Raw genomic sequence first — 18,593 nt, 5'->3', positions numbered from 1 at the left:
TTTTTATAAAACTGAACCGAATCAAAAAAAACTAAGAATTTAAATCTTGGAGTAATAGAAGCTATTGATAAAAAGATTAATTCGTAATGACATTTTATATAAAAGATATAATCTTGGAGTAATAGAAGCTAGTTACTAGGTAATTTGAACTTCTTTAACTGTTTGCCTTCTAACATATAACTTTGTTTATGCTAGTTAAAAATGTGATTAGAGGATAAATCAATATTAAGGACAAATTTAGCTGAAGAAATAACTTACAAGTCTCAGCAAGCACCATACAACAAATGCTATTTCAATTGCTGAAAAACTCTTTAAAAGGGCAAAATCATATTTTTACATGAATAGATTATAAATATAAAGTTTGAAATTTCATAAGAATTTTCAAAAACCGAATCGCTGAAAGCTAGGATTCGATAAAATTTCGCGCAACATACCTTGAACAATATTGACCCTCTTTACAGTAATTAATACCTACCTTTGCACCAGAGAAACCAAAAAAGAATTGACAATAAACAATAACATAGAATAATTTGTCTTTGTGGAAAAGCAAAATTTTTTAACATCAACATTTGAACGACAACTCAAATTAGTTTTACAATCGGTCCATTTGTTTTGACTGTTACCATAACGGGAGGATCATTTAGTGTAAATCTACATCATGTTTGAAGCAATTAAGCAGGACAAAATGTGGCTGTCAGCAGATAACGAAAAACAATTTACCCGTCGGATCCATCGGGGAAAGGTTTCAACGCGTCTTGCTTGCCATTGACATAGAATTCTACCACTGCTTTCATTCGTGGAAGCTTATCAGGATGGTAATTTATATGTATGATTACCGGCTTAAGCTTGCTCAAATTGGCATCTTTTCTCACGGTCTTGAAGAGGACTTTGCTGTTCATGAAGAGATAGAAATCCATAGTTCTCCTAGAAGCATAAAGTCCATCATATCCGGGATGCGAAGGGTAAAATAGCTCTTCATTGAAAACTGCCTGATCCCAAGCCTTCTCATGAGCAAGCCGATTAGCCACTCGATCCAAGAGCTCGATTGACGGAATTGTTGGTCTAATATAGAAAAACCCAGAGTTGTAAACCCATATCCTCATTGTATGAGCGTATCGAGCCCAGCCCATCGCAGGCTCATCAAACACATCATCGTGACCGTAGGCTGTTCTATTATCGTGCCCATCAGTCATCGACTCCACATCGGAATCCCGGTAAAGGAAATGAAAAGGGTTTTGCAAATACACAATATCAACATCTGAGAGAAGAACACTATATCCCATCTGCAAGAACTCCCTCAAGATATTAAATTTTAATCCTGAAACAGCATGGTTGCCTCCGGTTTTTCCTACGGAATCAATCCCCTCATCCGGGTCTCTCTTATAGAATGGGACATCATTTGATTCGCAAAATTCAGCGATATCATCATCCAAAGCAACAACCAAATAATTGGGTATGCCAACTTTCTTAATACTATTAAACCAAACCTCTAACATTTCCTTCACATTTGAATTAGCTAAAGCAACTATAATTTCTTTCTGAACAGCAACCTTCTCTAATATCTGTTCTAATCTAGGGTTCACAGATTCGCCCGGGATAACAGTCGGGTTTGTTCGCAAACCCTTAACAGTACCGAAAGGTCCAGCTTTATGCTGGTCACCCAATGCAGATACTTGCTCTTGTGCTTGATCTTTACCCAGTTCGGCAAATTTCAGTTTTTCAGAGAGCTCCTTGACTTGTTTTTGCAACTCGACATTTTTCTCTGATGCTGCTGTAAATTCTTTTTTCAACATGTTCAGCTTCTCAGATGGCTCACATGATGATTTCGATACAGCCTAATAATAACACATATATCCACAAATATATTAACCCCGTGTTTATATATGCTTCTTATGCTAGAATCCAATTGACAATTCTGTCTAAAAAACTCTAATGCAAGCAACTATAATTTCATTTCTTTCGCACAATAACCTATCATCGTGTTTGGAAAATCTACAAATGCAAGTCAATTCAGTCCATAGTTTCAAACTCAAAGAAGAAGGAATTCTAAAAGAAACTAATTTTACGAAAAGTAACATGATTGTTTTTCCAAGAACTCAACTTCATTTTCAATTTTGCATAGAATTTCTTTTGTTATATGAAACTCTACAACCCGAGGATTTCCTACTCCGTAAAGCTCAATCCTGAACTCTTTTTCTCAATCCAATCTATGCAAAATGAGTTAAATCATACCTTCAAGTTCATGCATTTCTTTAACACCATCCCATGAATCAAAATTAAAGAGCAACTAAAAATACAATTGGCAACATTATAAAAAAATCTCCACAGATCACCACTACTAATACTACCAATAATATTAACAATAATCAATTACCCACAACACAAAACACAATAAGAATTCAAATCAAATAAAAAAAAGAGACCCAATAAAAAAGCAATGAAATGGGTACCTGGGAAATTGAATTGGAGAGTTGACGAGAGTTGAAGTAAGGATTTGAAGTGAAAAATCCATTAGGGTAACAAAAAGCGAAAACACAACCCAGAAAAATTCCGATTGCAATTGCGATTAAGATTCTTGATTTGCGAAGTGATTGTGAGCTGCTGTTACTGGTCCGCATCAAAGCTCCGTCTCTGCGACCAATCATCTTTTTTCCTTTCAGATTCTTTTGGATTATTGGTTACAGAGAATCGGAGAGAAAATCATGTGTGTTGACTGTGAAGTTAGGCGGGGTTACTGGCTGCTTCAGTTGGTCAAGTAGGAAGAAGCATTAGAGAGAGATTGATTATAGTAATTAATTATTATGGGGACTAATTAAATTACTTAATTATGCATCTTGTCCTTGCTAAATTATTTTATGCACTATAATAAATAGTTTTAACTATATCTATTTATTTGAATTATAGTAAAAAAATATTCAAATAAGCTTTTTATGTTTAAATTCTTGATCACAAAAACGCGAATTAAAGCAAATGAGGTTGGCCTGGTTGGCTATCTTCATATTGCATCTTTCAGAGGGTCTGCATTCGACCCACCCTTCTGCAGCTAGTTGAATTAAAAATTAAATAATCTTATTAATCTCCGCTAACATCTAATCTAATGTAATTCTATTTTTAATAAAAAGACAAATTAGATTAATATAATAAAATATAAAAGACATATTTAAAGTTTATCTACTCTAATCAATCCCTTTTTTTGGTTTTATTAAAATTAATGTTATGCGGCTAATGATCAATTACATAAATTTGGGGCTGTTGCTGCTATTGCCCGAGACAATTAAGGATTGGTGATTGCACAATTCACTGCTACTTTTCAATCAATATGAGATCCAGACATTTTAAAATTTTTAACAGTTAGAAAGCTCTGAACTGGTCTTTATCTCGACATTGGCAGAAGATTATCATAAAAGAAGATACTCTTGTCACGACCCGAAATATCGAGTCGAGACCGGCGCTAGGAATGGGAGTGATGGCTCTGAAATCCGTACCAAGTCTAAAACCACTATAAATATTTTGTGATCAAATCAAATAGCAATCATGCAAAACGTTTTCAGAAAGGCTTTTAAAACGATTCGATTACAAACATCTATTCACATTCTGAAAACTATACATAGAAACTAGGGTCTTACAATGCGATGCCACATCAAGCATTGCCCTATTTCACACATCAAAAGCAAACAGTTTAAGCGCAGCTAAAATATACGAGTTTACAAAATATCATAGTATAGGTGATACATAAAACGTTTGACCATATAGCTTGAACTTAACTAGTGATCACGTAATTCCTATTGCCGCCCAATAGGAAAGCATGTTTCATCGGATCTATATTGGTTTCAAGATAATAATGTGTGCATTTCATACAAAGCATTTTCGATAATTAATCATGCTATGCTATTCGTATAAATCACTTTGCATTTAGAAAGCAATGCATTCTCAATACATCAAAAGTGAACACATATAAACTCACTACTTGCTATTCCAAAAACTTTGATCACACGACGCCCATTAAGTTTCACGAGCTCCTTGTCCGGTAGATGATTGTCTCGCCAGATCTAGAAAACATACAAACATAACTCGAGTAAGAATCTAACTATATTCTAGACTCGAGATATAAACTTATACGCCACTCGTCAAGTTCTAATCGCGTCTAATCTCATTTCGTTCCATCTTTACTTATCGATCTTCGATACTAACTCTATACGACTTTAGGTTTACGACTTAAACCTTAAACCTAAACGGCTAACTCCGTATATCAAACCCTAATTATATTCTATGTCCAAATTCTATTAAATCGAATTTCGTTAACTTCAAACAACTCAAAACACCAAGCATCGAACTTCTAAACATCGAAATGGGTCACAAATGATCGAAAATGACTCGGAATTTGTCCTGGCACGAGGTGAGGACTTTCCTCATGACGTGAGGATGGTTCCTTACAACGTGAGGGAACACTCTCATGTCGTGAGGGGTCTCCTCACGTCGTGAGGATGTCCCTCACGTCGTGAGGGAACACTCTCACGTCGTGAGAGGCGTCCTCACTTCGTGAAAGCCATGAAAATGGTCCCGACTTCAATCCTAACGTGCTAACAACTCTTCCGCACCTACCCATTATCAAAATGACACTCCAAGCCATCAGAAACATAGGAAAAACGCTTAAAACGAATCAAATACGCGTAAACGGTACGGTTTCGCCGTAACCCTAACGTTTAACTAAAAACCATCAAATATAACCAAAAGAATGGAAAAACGACATGCTTACCTTGATAGCCCTTCAAGTTATGATCGTTTTGCAACGAAAATCGTCAAATTCGGTCGAGAAATGAAAGACTTAAGTGATGCCAAAGTTTAACATGAAATTGATGAGAAATGAAGTGTGTAACCTCATTTTAAAGTTGAAAATGAACTATATATATTTGTTGGTTAAAGTACAACTAGACTCAAGTAGCTCATTCTCGTACTTTAACTCAATTCCTTAATTAACGTTCCCGTCCAATTTTAAAACGATCTCCAGCTTACACGAAACTACACCGATAAATTTTTAAAAATATTTTACGGGCGATGGCGTAAAAATTATTAGCTCGGGACCTATCTTTCATTTTATTTTAATTTTCTTAACTTTTCCTTAGTCCCGCTAATACCCACTCTAACGAATAATAATTAGCAATAAAAATTATTAATTCCGCAATCAACATAATAAACTTATTCCGACTACAATTCTCAACTCAATTTTCATTTCCGACCTCATTGACCTAAATTTCATAATTTAGGACACGTGGCACGATCTAATACCTTAAAAGTTTATGGATTATTACAGCTTTACAGGTCATCCAATTACTTAACTTATATGATTCGTAAATTTCAAATGCTTAGGGGAATTTGTAACGATATTTGACATTTTCAGCTTATGTTTGAGCCGTATTATTTCTGTCATATTCCCCAAGTTTTGAAGTTCAGCAAAGCAATGTAAACTTTTTAGGGTTTAATTTAGGTTTGTGTTAAGTTTTCACAGTTTCTACCAGTAATATTTTTTCTATCTATTTACCAGAATTTTAAAAACCGAACTGGACTGGCCGGTCAAACCGGTTAAATCAAAAACCAACCAGTGATCCGGTTTAAAACTGTAAAAAAATTACATTTTTTGGTTGAACCGAGCTAGATAGTATCGAACCGGTAAAAAATGGTAAAAACTGGATGTTGAACCGTGAGCTGGAGGTCGAACCAATAAAAACAGGTGAACCATAACTTTTTTATAAAATTTTAAATTTATTAAATCAGTTGAACCGGGAACAGGTGGCCTCACCGATTTGGCCACCGGTTCCAATTTAAAACTACTATCTGCTTCAATCTTCGGAAAAAAAATTGTAAAAACCATATTTTTTTTTTCGATAATAATTTTTTATCCTAATAATGTGCTTTTTCTTTTGTGTCCAAAAAGGTTAAAAGTGCTATGAATCTTATGATAGAATGATGCCGAATGAGACTTAAACTCACCACAAATTTCAATTTTTTTTCATTATTGTCCTTTAATTTAATTAGTAGAGTAGAAAGATAATTTATTAACATATAGACTTTCAGCATATCAATATAAGATTATTTTGTTATTTATTTAAAAAATTAATGATTTTCTTAGTATGTGTGTTTTGTTAGAAATAGACAATTATAAGGGAAATATGGACTTTCAGCATATCAATATAAGATTATTTTGTTATTTATTTAAAATTTTAATGATTTTCTTAGTATGTGTGTTTTGTTAAAAATAGACAATTATAAGGGAACAGATGGAGCAATACACAATTCTCGTGTTGCTGTGGTGTTCACAAATATTTTAGCTAAAGTATACCAAATGCACAAATAAATATTTGATTAAGTAATATTTCAAGGAAAAAGATTTACGATCAACATTTAACATTTAAACATATTAGAAATTAGCAGTTGAATTCCTTTTGCAGTATTTCATTTACACATTTTAGCATTTATACAAAAAATAAGCCTGCAAAATTTAGCATTTATTTGGGTTATAATCCAAATAAATTTATTCCTGGAAAATAAAATACCCATGAATACATGAATTTGATTATTAGAAGCAACAATCAAACCACATGCTGACAGTTTTCATAGTGTTTCCTTAACCACAACCATATCATTCAATAGAAATCTTGCAAATTCAGATATAAATTTGATCATAAAAATTAGAATACCTTTCGTAGCGATTGAACATTTTCGAGTCAAACTCGGAATAATACAGTTGAACATTGAACATTTCAAAGGCAATAAATAATCTATGTTCATACCCTATTATGTGTAAACAATTTTCTCCTTTGTGTCAATTTGTCAAAGGGGAAAATTCAAATCACAAATTTCTTTGGTATTTCTTTTGCAAAAATGTTTGTAGTTAACTAACCTATGGAAAATAATCCTAAAAAATGAAACCACAAAAAGAAATGCACAGTGCATATTTATATGCATACATGGGATCAATACGATATTCAAGTAAACGAAAGCAGTAGCTAGGACTATATAAAGTATAAGATCATGTTACTGCACAAAAGTTACTACCTATATAGACAAGCATTGACGAGTGAGGTAATCGATGCATTTTTCGACCACTATGGGGAGTCTAGCAATTTGAAGTTGTAGTCATGGTGCATGAAATACTTTGGTGATTTCGGACTTCTGCAAGGAGGTGATAAATCAAATTTGCTAGAACACAACTTCTCACTCCAGAATTCATCTTCAATTAGCTCGTCAGCTCTCTCTTCCATTTCCAAGTGCCTAGGCGGACTCTCAGACTGGAAAAAGAAATTACGTTTACTCACATAGAACGTCAAATGAAAAATTAACAAAGGGTTTATAACAGACAGATCTTCACCTTAGTTGACAAAGAATTTGTCAATGTTTTGATACCACCTGTAGACAAGAAGAAGGAAAAAACAAGTACATCAACCAACTGAATTGAATTTTAAAAGCAGAAAGATGTCGGATAACTAGAAACAGAGAAAGATCAAATTGTGAATACCGTTATCTAGTCCAATTATCTGCAGAAATTCATCCAAGTCCAAGGCTCTTGACTGTGCTTTGATACATTCTTGGTGATTGTGCAGAAACTGTTCCTCTGAAATAGCATCGACATCAATTGGCTCCTCTGCCACAAGAGAAAGCCTTGCATTGTAGTTTTTCTTTGAACCCTCAAAAAGGTTAGGCTTCCCTGAATTTGAAATGTCAGAGAGTGCTTTCCTACTGGTTAGCTGTTTCACCGACGGTTTAGAGATACTCTTCTTCTTGGCAGCATCAAGTGCATTCTGGGAGGCCGTAGCTTCTTTCTCAGAGAAGGACAAAATGCTAGAATTGTGTTTCTTTGAAGCCTGATTCAGAGAAGGCTTCAGTGAATTTGACAAATCACCAAGTGGTCTCCTTCCACCACGAACTCCTTTCTTTGGCACTTTAGAGACATTGGTCTTCCAGCCAACAGAATTTTCTGGAGCAAAAATTGGATTCAAGTAGGACCATAACACCAAAAGATGTATTTAATTCTATGTCAATTGCTTATGTGGCTTTTTTACATTTATTTAGGTTGATTACATGTTCAATTTTAAACAGATCCATACACCTCCATCTATGCAAGGACCTCAACACAATAAAAATAAATAGTACAAGGACTATTAACTAACTAAATGATGTAAAGGAACGATTTAAAATAAAAATTGATAGTACATGGATGTCATAAAGGGTTTAACCTAGCCTAACTAGCAACTTACTTAACTAAAAAACTTAAGATAAAATACCATTGAGATGAATATTCTGATCATGAAGCACACTCCCACCTTGCAATGCCATTATAGAGATAGATAATGAAAGCAGTTCAAATTAAAATCCTGCGAAAGACAAAGATTGATGAATTAGAACAAACATAAAAGTGCATTAACTCCTAGAATTGTATCCTGTAATAAATGAGCAAATACTAAACATCATAAGCAGATTGAAGCAGCAACTGTAGTTTCTTCACTTTTCAACAAAATAGGACAAAAGTCGGGTTGATATTCAAACAAACAACACAGAACCCTTTTCCAATAGCCGATGAGGTTCCAAAATCATTTAGTTTGAAAAAGGGAAACTAATGGGTACCCTGACTCTAATGTGTACGAAAACGCAGTTGAAAAGGGAAACTACAGCATCAAATAAGCCCTACAATGCATTTCTCACTTATTCTAAAAACAAATTTAGTTGAAAATTCACTTTAATAAACCATTTATCAGCAAATTTTAATGGAAACGAATTATGGCCACATCGGATATTAATTCGCTACTTGGTTATCAAGAAACAGAGAAAAAAAATTGAACCTTGGAATTCTCAAATATCATCTGTCAAAACCGGATTGTTTCGAATAAATTAAAATGGTCCAAAACCCTAATGTTCTTTTGAATTTTTTATACAACACAGTACGAAACAAAAATTCTATAATTTTAACAATAAAAAATTAAGAATCCAGTGAAATCATAAATCAGAGCAACGGTTAACCCTAAATCATCAAAAACGAAAAAACCCTAAAATAAAATATGGAACTTACCGCTGGGCTAGGGTTTGATTGATCTGACTTCTTCTACTTCAACAAGATTCTATAGCTATTTCTAATAAGAATTTCTCTGAAATCGAATGTCTTCTCTCAATTTTTATATTGATATGAAAAATGACTAATGTTGTTGGCTGTGTTGCCAAAATAAAAAGAGAGGCTCGTGGCTTTTTGAACTCTAACGGTAACTTTCTGTCTTTTACAATGATACCCCTCATCTTTGGATTTTACAATTATTATAATTACTTAATGTGATTTATTTAATTCTACCACATTACTAAATTTATGGTAACATTTTATTTTAGTTTTTATTTAACTACACTAAGATATTTAATAATTTTTTATGTACTGTAATTAAAAAAATATATTAAATAATTATAATTAATTTTTTTATTTAGTATAATTAAACAAAAAACTATGCTAAGTAATTATCTATACGTATATAAAAGCACGGATTGGGGACATGCGCTTTTATGTTTATGTCCTTAATGCTGTTTTAATTATGATTAAATAATAATTCTTTTATCTAAATATTAGCTATCTTAAATTATTTTTAATACAATTATAATATTCACCTATTTTATAGAATTTTTCCATTCAAAAATTAGCTAATTTAAACTATTTTTAATACTAGTTTTTAGTTTACGTGTTACACACGTGGCTCGTATTGTGACTCGTCATATTATCAAAAAATATTTAAAGTATAATTAATCTGGAATAGTTGTTTTATTTAATATTTTAAATGACTATTTTTAATAGGTTAACATTTTTAATTGATACTCAAATTTTATAATTATAGAAAATTTAAATTGAAAATAGTAAATAATAATTAAAATAGTAATTTATTGGAAATAGTTTACCTTATTTAAAATTCTATATGATTAAAAAAATTAAAATTAAAATTACTAAATATTTAAATAGTTTTTTTTAAGTTTGTACTTTAACTTTAATAATTATCTTAACATAGTAGTTTATTTTAGTTGGTACTCTAACTTTAAAATTATCTTAACAGTTTTTAATTAATAATTAAATTTTATAAAGTGAAAAGAATATTAACGTAAATGTGCATGTCCCCCATCCGTATTTCGCACGTGGCTCGTAGCGTGACTCGTCAAATTATCAAATAAATTTTTGAAAAGTAGTTAACTTGAAATAGTTTAGCTTATATTAAATATTTTAGATAATAATTTTAATTGTTTAAAAAATTAAATTGATATTCAAATTTTAAATTATAAAAAATTTTAATAGAAAATATGAAATAGCAATTACTATCGTGTGATAGTTATCAATTTATAACTAAACAATTGGATTGGATCAACCATTACCAAAATGTCAAAAGAACTTACGGGTATCCACCATCATTAGAGTTTTCTACTGTTCATTGGAATATATTCATGACAATTCTGAATTGATCAATACCACATGTTTAGAATCAATCAATCTTACAAATTTATCGAATACTCGGTGTGTTTTTTTTATGAAAACTTGGTGATTAAACAAACTAAATCATGATAAAAATATACCCGTGCAATGTATATCATTTGTCATTGATTTAAGTCCTAAGCGTAATTTTAATTCTCATAGTAATCTTAACTTCAATAAGGTACAATTAGTACTCTAACTTATTTTAATATAGTAATTTATAGTAGTTTATTTTAGTTAAAACTCTAGTAGTTTATTTTAGTTAGTACTCTAACTTGTCTTAATATAGTAGTTTATTTTAGTTAGTATTCTAACTTATCTTAATATAATAATTTATTTTAGTTAGTATTCTAATTTTAATGATTATCTTAATAGATTTTATTTAATAATTAAATTTTATAAAGTGAAAAGGACATTAACGTAAATGTGCGTGTCCCCTCCCCCCCATCCGTGCTTTTATATATAGTATAGATAGATAATTAAATACTCATTTAAATACTCACCTAATTTGATAGAATATATCTATATCTTCTCGCAGTATATAATTAAGGCTTAATCACACAAAAAAACCCCACTTTTTAACCCCTTTTCAGTTGTACCCTGATGTTGCAATTTTGTCAGTTACACCCTAATTTGCACCTTTGGGTTTCAATTTCACCCACAAAATCAAATTGAACTCTTTTTCACTCGGAAAAAATTCATAAAAACCCTTATAAAATACTCGTTTAAACTTTTTTTTACATAAAAATTTAAAAATGAATGACTTATTTTAACTTTTTTTAAATGGAAAAGAGATCAATTTAGTATTTGAGGATGGAATTGAAAACCAAAGGTGCGAATTAGGGTGCAGCTGACAAAATTATAACGTCAGGGTGTATTTAAAAAAGGGCTAAAAGGTGGGGATTTTTTTAGTGATTAAGCTTATAAATAATAATAAATGTATAATTTAACTAGATAGGCACCAAATTCCCTAAATATTAGCTACGACAAATGCTTCTACATGCAGTTGACAACATTGAATTAAATAACTTAAAACTCTATACGTGGATAATACCATTTCAGTTTTTTCAAAAAAGATACCAGATATTTTATACTTTAATATAATTTATTTTTATAATAATAATTATTAACTAAATATAAATACAATTATTCTAATCTATAATAAATATAATTTTTACTATTTGACGAGTTACATTACGAGCCACGTGTGAAACACGTAAAGCAACACTAGTATAAAAATAATTAAATAAAATATCATAGTAAGTATCTAAATATAATTTTTTTTCATAGTAAAATAAATTAAAAATAATTTGAACAAATAAAATTAGCATAATATTATAAAAATAATCAACTTCTTTTACTATTAAGACATTAAAAAATTAAAAAATTAAAAAATAAGTTATTAATTTATTATAATGAAAAAGATAATCACTAAAAATTTAAAATAATGTTATAATGTTCAAAATAATTATATTCAATTAAAATATACTATGAGGGATTAAATATTCCGATCTTTGATCACAAAGGCTTGTCAATATTTTTTACTTTAAGTTAATGAAACTTTTTTAATGGAGTTAACATTGAGATTTTTTTGTACCATCTTTTTATGATCATAAAGGTTTAAGTGAAATGACGCTAACATAAAAACTTAATATTTCTAGACTTTGACTACATGATACCTTTCTCCATAATTTTTCATATACGCCGTTATAATGTCCAATGTGATACTAGAATTAGTTTAAATTTCATATACTTGAATAAAATTATACCTTTCCTACTATATTTTTATTTTATTTAGTTAATTTTTTTTTATTTTCTATGTGAGTAAACGTAATTTTAGATAAAAATAAATATTTCTCATTGGTGACTTTAAAAAAACAATTTAACAATTAATCTTAGAATTATAATTTATTAAAACGAGCAAGAGTTTGGGATAAAAAAAGAAAAAAAATAGACAATTTTGTAAAAACCGATTGAGTCATAATTTTATAAAAACTGGGTGAGTCATACTTTTAAGAAAAAAGGGTCATTTATGCTCCTAACATTTACAAGATCAAATGGACCTCTGATGTCTAAAAATATTCAAATATGTCCTAACGTCTTGAAAAGTAAACAACCAGACTCCTATTTTGACTTATAAATAAGACGTTTGGTATCTGATTGTCAAAATAGGAGGGCCTGTCTGTTCAATTTTTAAGACGTTAAGAGCATATTTGAACTTTTTTAGACGTTGAGAGCTTACTTGATCTTCGAGTCAAATTTTAAGAGTATAAATAATCCTTTTTCCTACTTTTAATTACAAACGCTATACTTCTAGATTTTGGTATTCTAGTATGAACTTTTATAGAAATCCATAAATGTATTCTATTTTCTTGATCTTGTATTCTCCTACCTCATAGCTATAATTTTAATTGTACATAAACTCTTGAGTAAATGAATCGGATTTTAACCACTTTCCGTATTTTTTAATATAATCATTATCATAAAAAAATAATAATTATTATATATATATATATATATATATATATATATATATATATATATATATATATATATATATATATATATATATTGAGTTTCAACTTATTTTAAGTTGGCAATTTATGATTGAATGTGATAATAGTATTATAGCTATGTGCTGGGTAGGGTAGTAAATTGATTTTTTAGATATTGTCTGATTAATTTTGCTTTAATTGAGAAATAATCCTACCAATGAAATTATAAGGATATATCGAGCTATAAAAGTTGCATCCAAATTCTTGAACTTCAACATAGAACCTATTCATGGGCCAGTCTCGGATTGAGCCTGCCAGACTTTTCTATAGGTTTAATTACAGAACTAAGCCTTTTTCGGGCCCAAATTACATGGCTACCTTTTTTCTTCAAAAATTTACACGCGCACCAGAAAACATCAATTTATTACACTGAATACCTTTTTTTGCTGATGTCAGCGCGCGTCCCTATCCGCGCTGACATCATCGCGCGTCAGCAGGCCTGGCGCACGTCAGGCCTGCTGTCTTATCTTGTCTAGTGCACCAGCTGGTGCACTAGAAACTGACCTGCAGTCGGTCAGTTAATTTGATGTGTTCACTGAGTGAACACATCAAAAAGAATTCCTTTTTTTAATAAATTATAATAAAAATTATTTACATATATATTTTCAAAAAATATATTTATTTATTTATTTAAATTGTGCCAAAAATAATCTAATCTATATAAATTTATAAAAAAATATTAATATTAATTTTAAAAAAATGAGTAATTGAATTAATTAAAAAATTCTAATATTAATTTTAATTTTAAAATTATAGATATAAATAATTAAATCAACTAAAATATACTAATATTAATTTTTTTAATTTTAAAATCAAAAAATAAATTAGATATAGTAGATTGGAGTTTAATCAAATAAGTTAATTAAATTTTTAAATTATTACTTTCTATTTTTATCGATTTAGTTGAATCAATTTGATACATATAAAAGACATTTAAAATATTTCCAATACATATTTGATACATAATCATTTTTCGAAACTTTTTTCTTATTTTTTTTGTCTTTTTTTAAGTTCTATTACTAATGTTTTTAAAAATTATTTACATATATATTTTCAAAAAATATATTTATTTATTTAAATTGTGCCAAAAATAATCTAATCTATATAAATTTAAAAAAAAATATTAATATTAATTTAAAAAAATGAGTAATTGAATTAATTAAAAAATTCTAATATTAATTTTAATTTTAAAAATATAGATATAAATAATTAAATCAACTAAAATATACTAATATTAATTTTTTTAATTTTAAAATCAAAAAATAAATTAGATATAGTAGATTGGAGTTTAATCAAATAAGTTAATTAAATTTTTAAATTATTATTTTCTATTTTTATTGATTTAGTTGAATCAATTTGATACATACAAAAGACATTTAAAATATTTCCAATACATATTTGATACATAATCGTTTTTCGAAACCTTTTTCTTATTTTTTTTTGTCTTTTTTTAAGTTCTATTACTAATGTTTTTATACATATCAGAAACTTGTCGAAAATTTAATTGAATCAACTGATGCATATTTGATACATACAAATGGTATTTGAAAAATATTTGATGAATATCCGATACATATTTAATACATCTTCAATAAATATTAAATACATATCTGATACATATTTAATACATATTCGTTGTTTGAAACCTTTTCCTTATTTTTTAGGCTTAATTATTTAAAAACCACCCACCTTATAATTTTTTTTCATTTATACCATGACCTAGGAAAATTTTCAATTATACCCTATTTTTATTTTTATGTTTCATCTCTACCCTAATGAGTTGAATTGACCTATTTTCTTTTGAAAAAAAGTTTAAATTAGTCCTTCATTTTTAACCTATATTTTAATAAAACGTTAATGTTAATCATTTATGTATCTTGTTTTTAATATTTTCATCTTTAAATTTTACTAAATTATCAAAAAAATTACTCTTGAGGTACAAACGAAACATAAAAATCGAAAATAGGGTACAAATGAAAATTTTCCTAGGTCGTGGTATAAATGAAAAAAAGTTACAAGGTGAGTGGTTTTTAAGTGATTAGGCCTATTTTTTATGTCTTTTTTTAAGTTCTATTACTGATATTTTTATACATCTCAAAAACTTGTCAAAACTCTTAATACTTGTTTTACATATATATTTCGTATACATATTTGATACACCTCCGATAAATTTTTTATTTATTTATTTTTTATCAATTTAATTGAATCAACCGATGTATATTTGATACATACAAAAGGCATTTAAAGAATATATTAGATGCATATCCGATATATATGTGATACACATTCGATACGTATATAAAACATTTTCAATATATACTTGATACATTTTTGTTTTTCGAAACCTTGTCCTTATTTTTTATGCTTTTTTTAAGTTCTACTACTAATATTGTTATACATATCATGAACTTGTCGAAAATTTTAATACATGTATTACATATATATTTTGTATACATATTTGGTACACATTTGATACATATTTAATACATTTCCAATACATATTTAATACATATTCATTGTCCGAAACCTTTTTCTCTATATTTTGTATACATATTTGATACACCTCCAATACATATTTAATATATTTCAAACACATTGTCACGACCCAAAACTATTGAGCCGCAACCGGCGCTAGGGAACGGGAGTGGTAGCTCCGGAACCCGTAGCAAGCCTAAAATCACAATTAATTTTTTCGCAAATATAATATAAACAAATAACAACAAACAACGGAAGCAAATATACATATATATAACATATAACCAAATATATACACTAACTGTTTCAAAACCTCGCGGGCTCTAGTTACCGTACCCTGTACGAACTGGCCTCGCGGTACTATATACATCAGTTAGTGTTTCAAACATCTCACCGGCATCTGGGCCGTGGATCATATACTAAACACGTAGCCTATCAAAATGCATATAAAACAATAACAGCAGTTAATATGTACAATCAAAATGAACAGCTGACTAGGCTACAATACTATCGACACAGGACCACTACTGCAGCACTCACAGAAGTCAAGAACTAACATATACAGCTGACTTCTGGACTTCAAAATTGGCCTCTAGCTAAGTCCACAAGCTAAGCACCTGAAAGACATCAAAGGTGAGGGGTCAGTATTTGGGGAAATACTGAGTAAGTTGACATTTACTAACAGTATTAATATAAAAATACGGCATCGCATGTCAAGAAAATATTAATATAAAAGATATAAACATGTATTTGATCCGTGTGAAACTAATATCCTAGCATGCGACACATCTCTCGAATAATCATATATCATTCAACCCAATCGTAAATATCAATTGCGAGTCCAACTCGCTGGTGGCCCAGCCACTAGATACGGGGACTTCCAGGCTACACCGTAGCCGAGTTCACTCTCGTATCGAAATCATATACCCAATCGTAAATTTCATATTCATCAACAGCTCCCAGCTGTGTCAAGTCATTTCTCAATACAAACATACTAGACTGACTCGATACTGGTGATCACACAGCCTATTGACACCCAATAGGTAGCTAGTTTCTTCGGATCGCATACTAGTTCTCGCATATAGAAATTAAATAAACATATAACATCCGATCAATTGTATATAATGCGATGCGTGAAAACAATATATATAATTTCATAAAATAATTTCAATATATATAATACATGAAAGTAAAAGTACAACTCACAGTGACCGCAATCCAAGAAATGATATGATCGATCTGATAGTACGCTCTCGCTAGGTCGCCTCTACTGACTCCACTACTCGCTGACACGTCTGATAAATCGTTTATAATTAGACGTGATTCTCGCATTCTTATACGTATAATACTTTTAGGTTTTAGGTTTTAGTTTCGTTTTATACTTATTTACGTATTCGATATCTCTAGTCGTAGAGATGACCTAGCAAATACCATATATCATAATTGAGAATCGCTTAACGTCCTTGACGTTCTCTATTATTATTATTCATTTAAAATGTCGAGATAATCTCGAGATTAATGATTCTCCAAGTTTGAAACCCGTCCTTTAGAGTCAAATTATTCAAAACGTCAAACACCTAGGTCATTTACAGTTGTATACGCGTGGGGGCGAGTTGGGGTGCACGGATGTGCGTTTTGGTGGGTGCACGATCGTGCAACCAAATACACGTTCGTGCACCTCAGGGGTACACGTTCGTGTACTTATTGTACACGTTCGTGTACTTCAGTACACGATCGTGTACCTTGCTAGGTGCACGTTCGTGTACATCAGTACACGTTCGTGCACCCGTGGTACACGGTCGTGTACCACGTGCACAGCCCCGGAAATCAGATTTTTCGAGGTTTCGCCACAATCCCGACGTGCTAAACATATCCACGCTCAATACCCATATCTCGGTTTCTTCGAAAACGCCATAATAACCTCAAAAACATCAAAATTTTAACCTAAACTTAATCCCAATCAAAACAGCCAATAAACCATCATTTTCATGCCAAAACCCGACCTCTTACCTTAAATTGATGGCCGGAGGTGATAGAGCTTTCAATTCTGAAGAAATCGCCGCTTGAATCGCTCGAATCGGACGTCGAACGGAGAAACGGCGGCGAAACAACGTAATCGGCGAAAATCTCACAATTCTCTCGATCCTTCTCTGATCTTCATTTCATATTTCCTTAATTATATATGATTTGGCTAAAAGCTCATTTGGGTCCTTATTCTTTTTGTTTCTTATCATTTATCCTTCAAACTTTTCAATCGTACGATTTAGTCCATAGCTAAATCATTAAACTCTTTTATTACGACATATACGTATTATTTATATCCTATAAATAATACAAAGCACGATATTAACACTTTCCCGTCAAAATCCAATATTTCTATTTTCGACATAAAGTGGCTAAATTACCACTTTGGTCCCTATATCTTATTTTAGGCTTTTCTCGCCATTCTCCCATTTAATTCCAATTCTAACTTTAGAATTAAAATATAATATAAATTTTCTCCATAATAACCTTTTTCTAAAACCGACCTGCTAAAACTTATTAATCGGAAAACTTTCCAATATCATCACCCCAGCGGGTCTAAACTGGACACGTGGTCCAATCGGATAATTATACAGTTTGGGGTATTACACACATATTCGTTGTTCGTAACCTTTTTCTTATTTTTAAAGTTCTATTACTAATATTTTTATACATTTCAGAGATTATCGCAAAATTTTAGTACATGTATTATATATATATTTTGTATGCATATTTTATATACATATGATATATAATTTATATATCATAGGTATATTTTTAAAATGTGTTAAAGAGATAAATCGTTGATACATAATTTATACATGATATATATATTTTTTTAAATATACTTAATAGATACATAATTTATACATAATAAATATATTTTATGCATCAAACCCGTGTTTTGGTGTGTAAGAATAATGTATTCGATAAGTAATTTATAAAATTATATTTTTTGAATGTTCTAAGAATAGAATCATGAGGGTATTTTGATAATATAATCTAAAATAAAAGTGGCTATTTTTTTATTTTTATAGAATAAAAAAATTAGTTTT

At 30.1% G+C, this 18,593-nt stretch overlaps 2 protein-coding genes across 3 annotated transcripts; both read right to left on the bottom strand.

Moving 5' to 3' along the window:
* Window positions 1-510: 510 nt before the first annotated feature.
* Window positions 511-2,842, bottom strand: LOC126680270 (arabinosyltransferase RRA3-like). The gene is made up of 2 exons (XM_050375368.2): window positions 2,451-2,842; window positions 511-1,835 (listed from the first exon to the last, which is right to left on the bottom strand). Exons 1-2 carry the CDS (start codon window positions 2,643-2,645, stop codon window positions 717-719), a joined length of 1,314 nt encoding a protein of 437 aa, XP_050231325.1. The 5' UTR covers window positions 2,646-2,842; the 3' UTR covers window positions 511-716.
* Window positions 2,843-6,672: 3,830 nt separating this feature from the next.
* Window positions 6,673-9,195, bottom strand: LOC126680205 (protein PATRONUS 1-like). Of its 2 annotated transcripts, none has more exons than XM_050375262.2 (5): window positions 9,062-9,195; window positions 8,280-8,369; window positions 7,514-7,972; window positions 7,367-7,404; window positions 6,673-7,286 (listed from the first exon to the last, which is right to left on the bottom strand). In XM_050375262.2, exons 2-5 carry the CDS (start codon window positions 8,329-8,331, stop codon window positions 7,104-7,106), a joined length of 732 nt encoding a protein of 243 aa, XP_050231219.1. In that variant the 5' UTR covers window positions 8,332-8,369; window positions 9,062-9,195; the 3' UTR covers window positions 6,673-7,103. The 2 variants fall into 2 exon arrangements, with proteins under 2 accessions (XP_050231219.1, XP_050231220.1); XM_050375263.2 differs by having other exon boundaries at window positions 8,319-8,369.
* Window positions 9,196-18,593: the final 9,398 nt, after the last annotated feature.

Source organism: Mercurialis annua, linkage group LG5 (assembly GCF_937616625.2).
Source record: "Mercurialis annua linkage group LG5, ddMerAnnu1.2, whole genome shotgun sequence".
NCBI lineage: Eukaryota > Viridiplantae > Streptophyta > Magnoliopsida > Malpighiales > Euphorbiaceae > Mercurialis > Mercurialis annua.
This window is presented reverse-complemented; position numbering and strand designations above follow the sequence as displayed.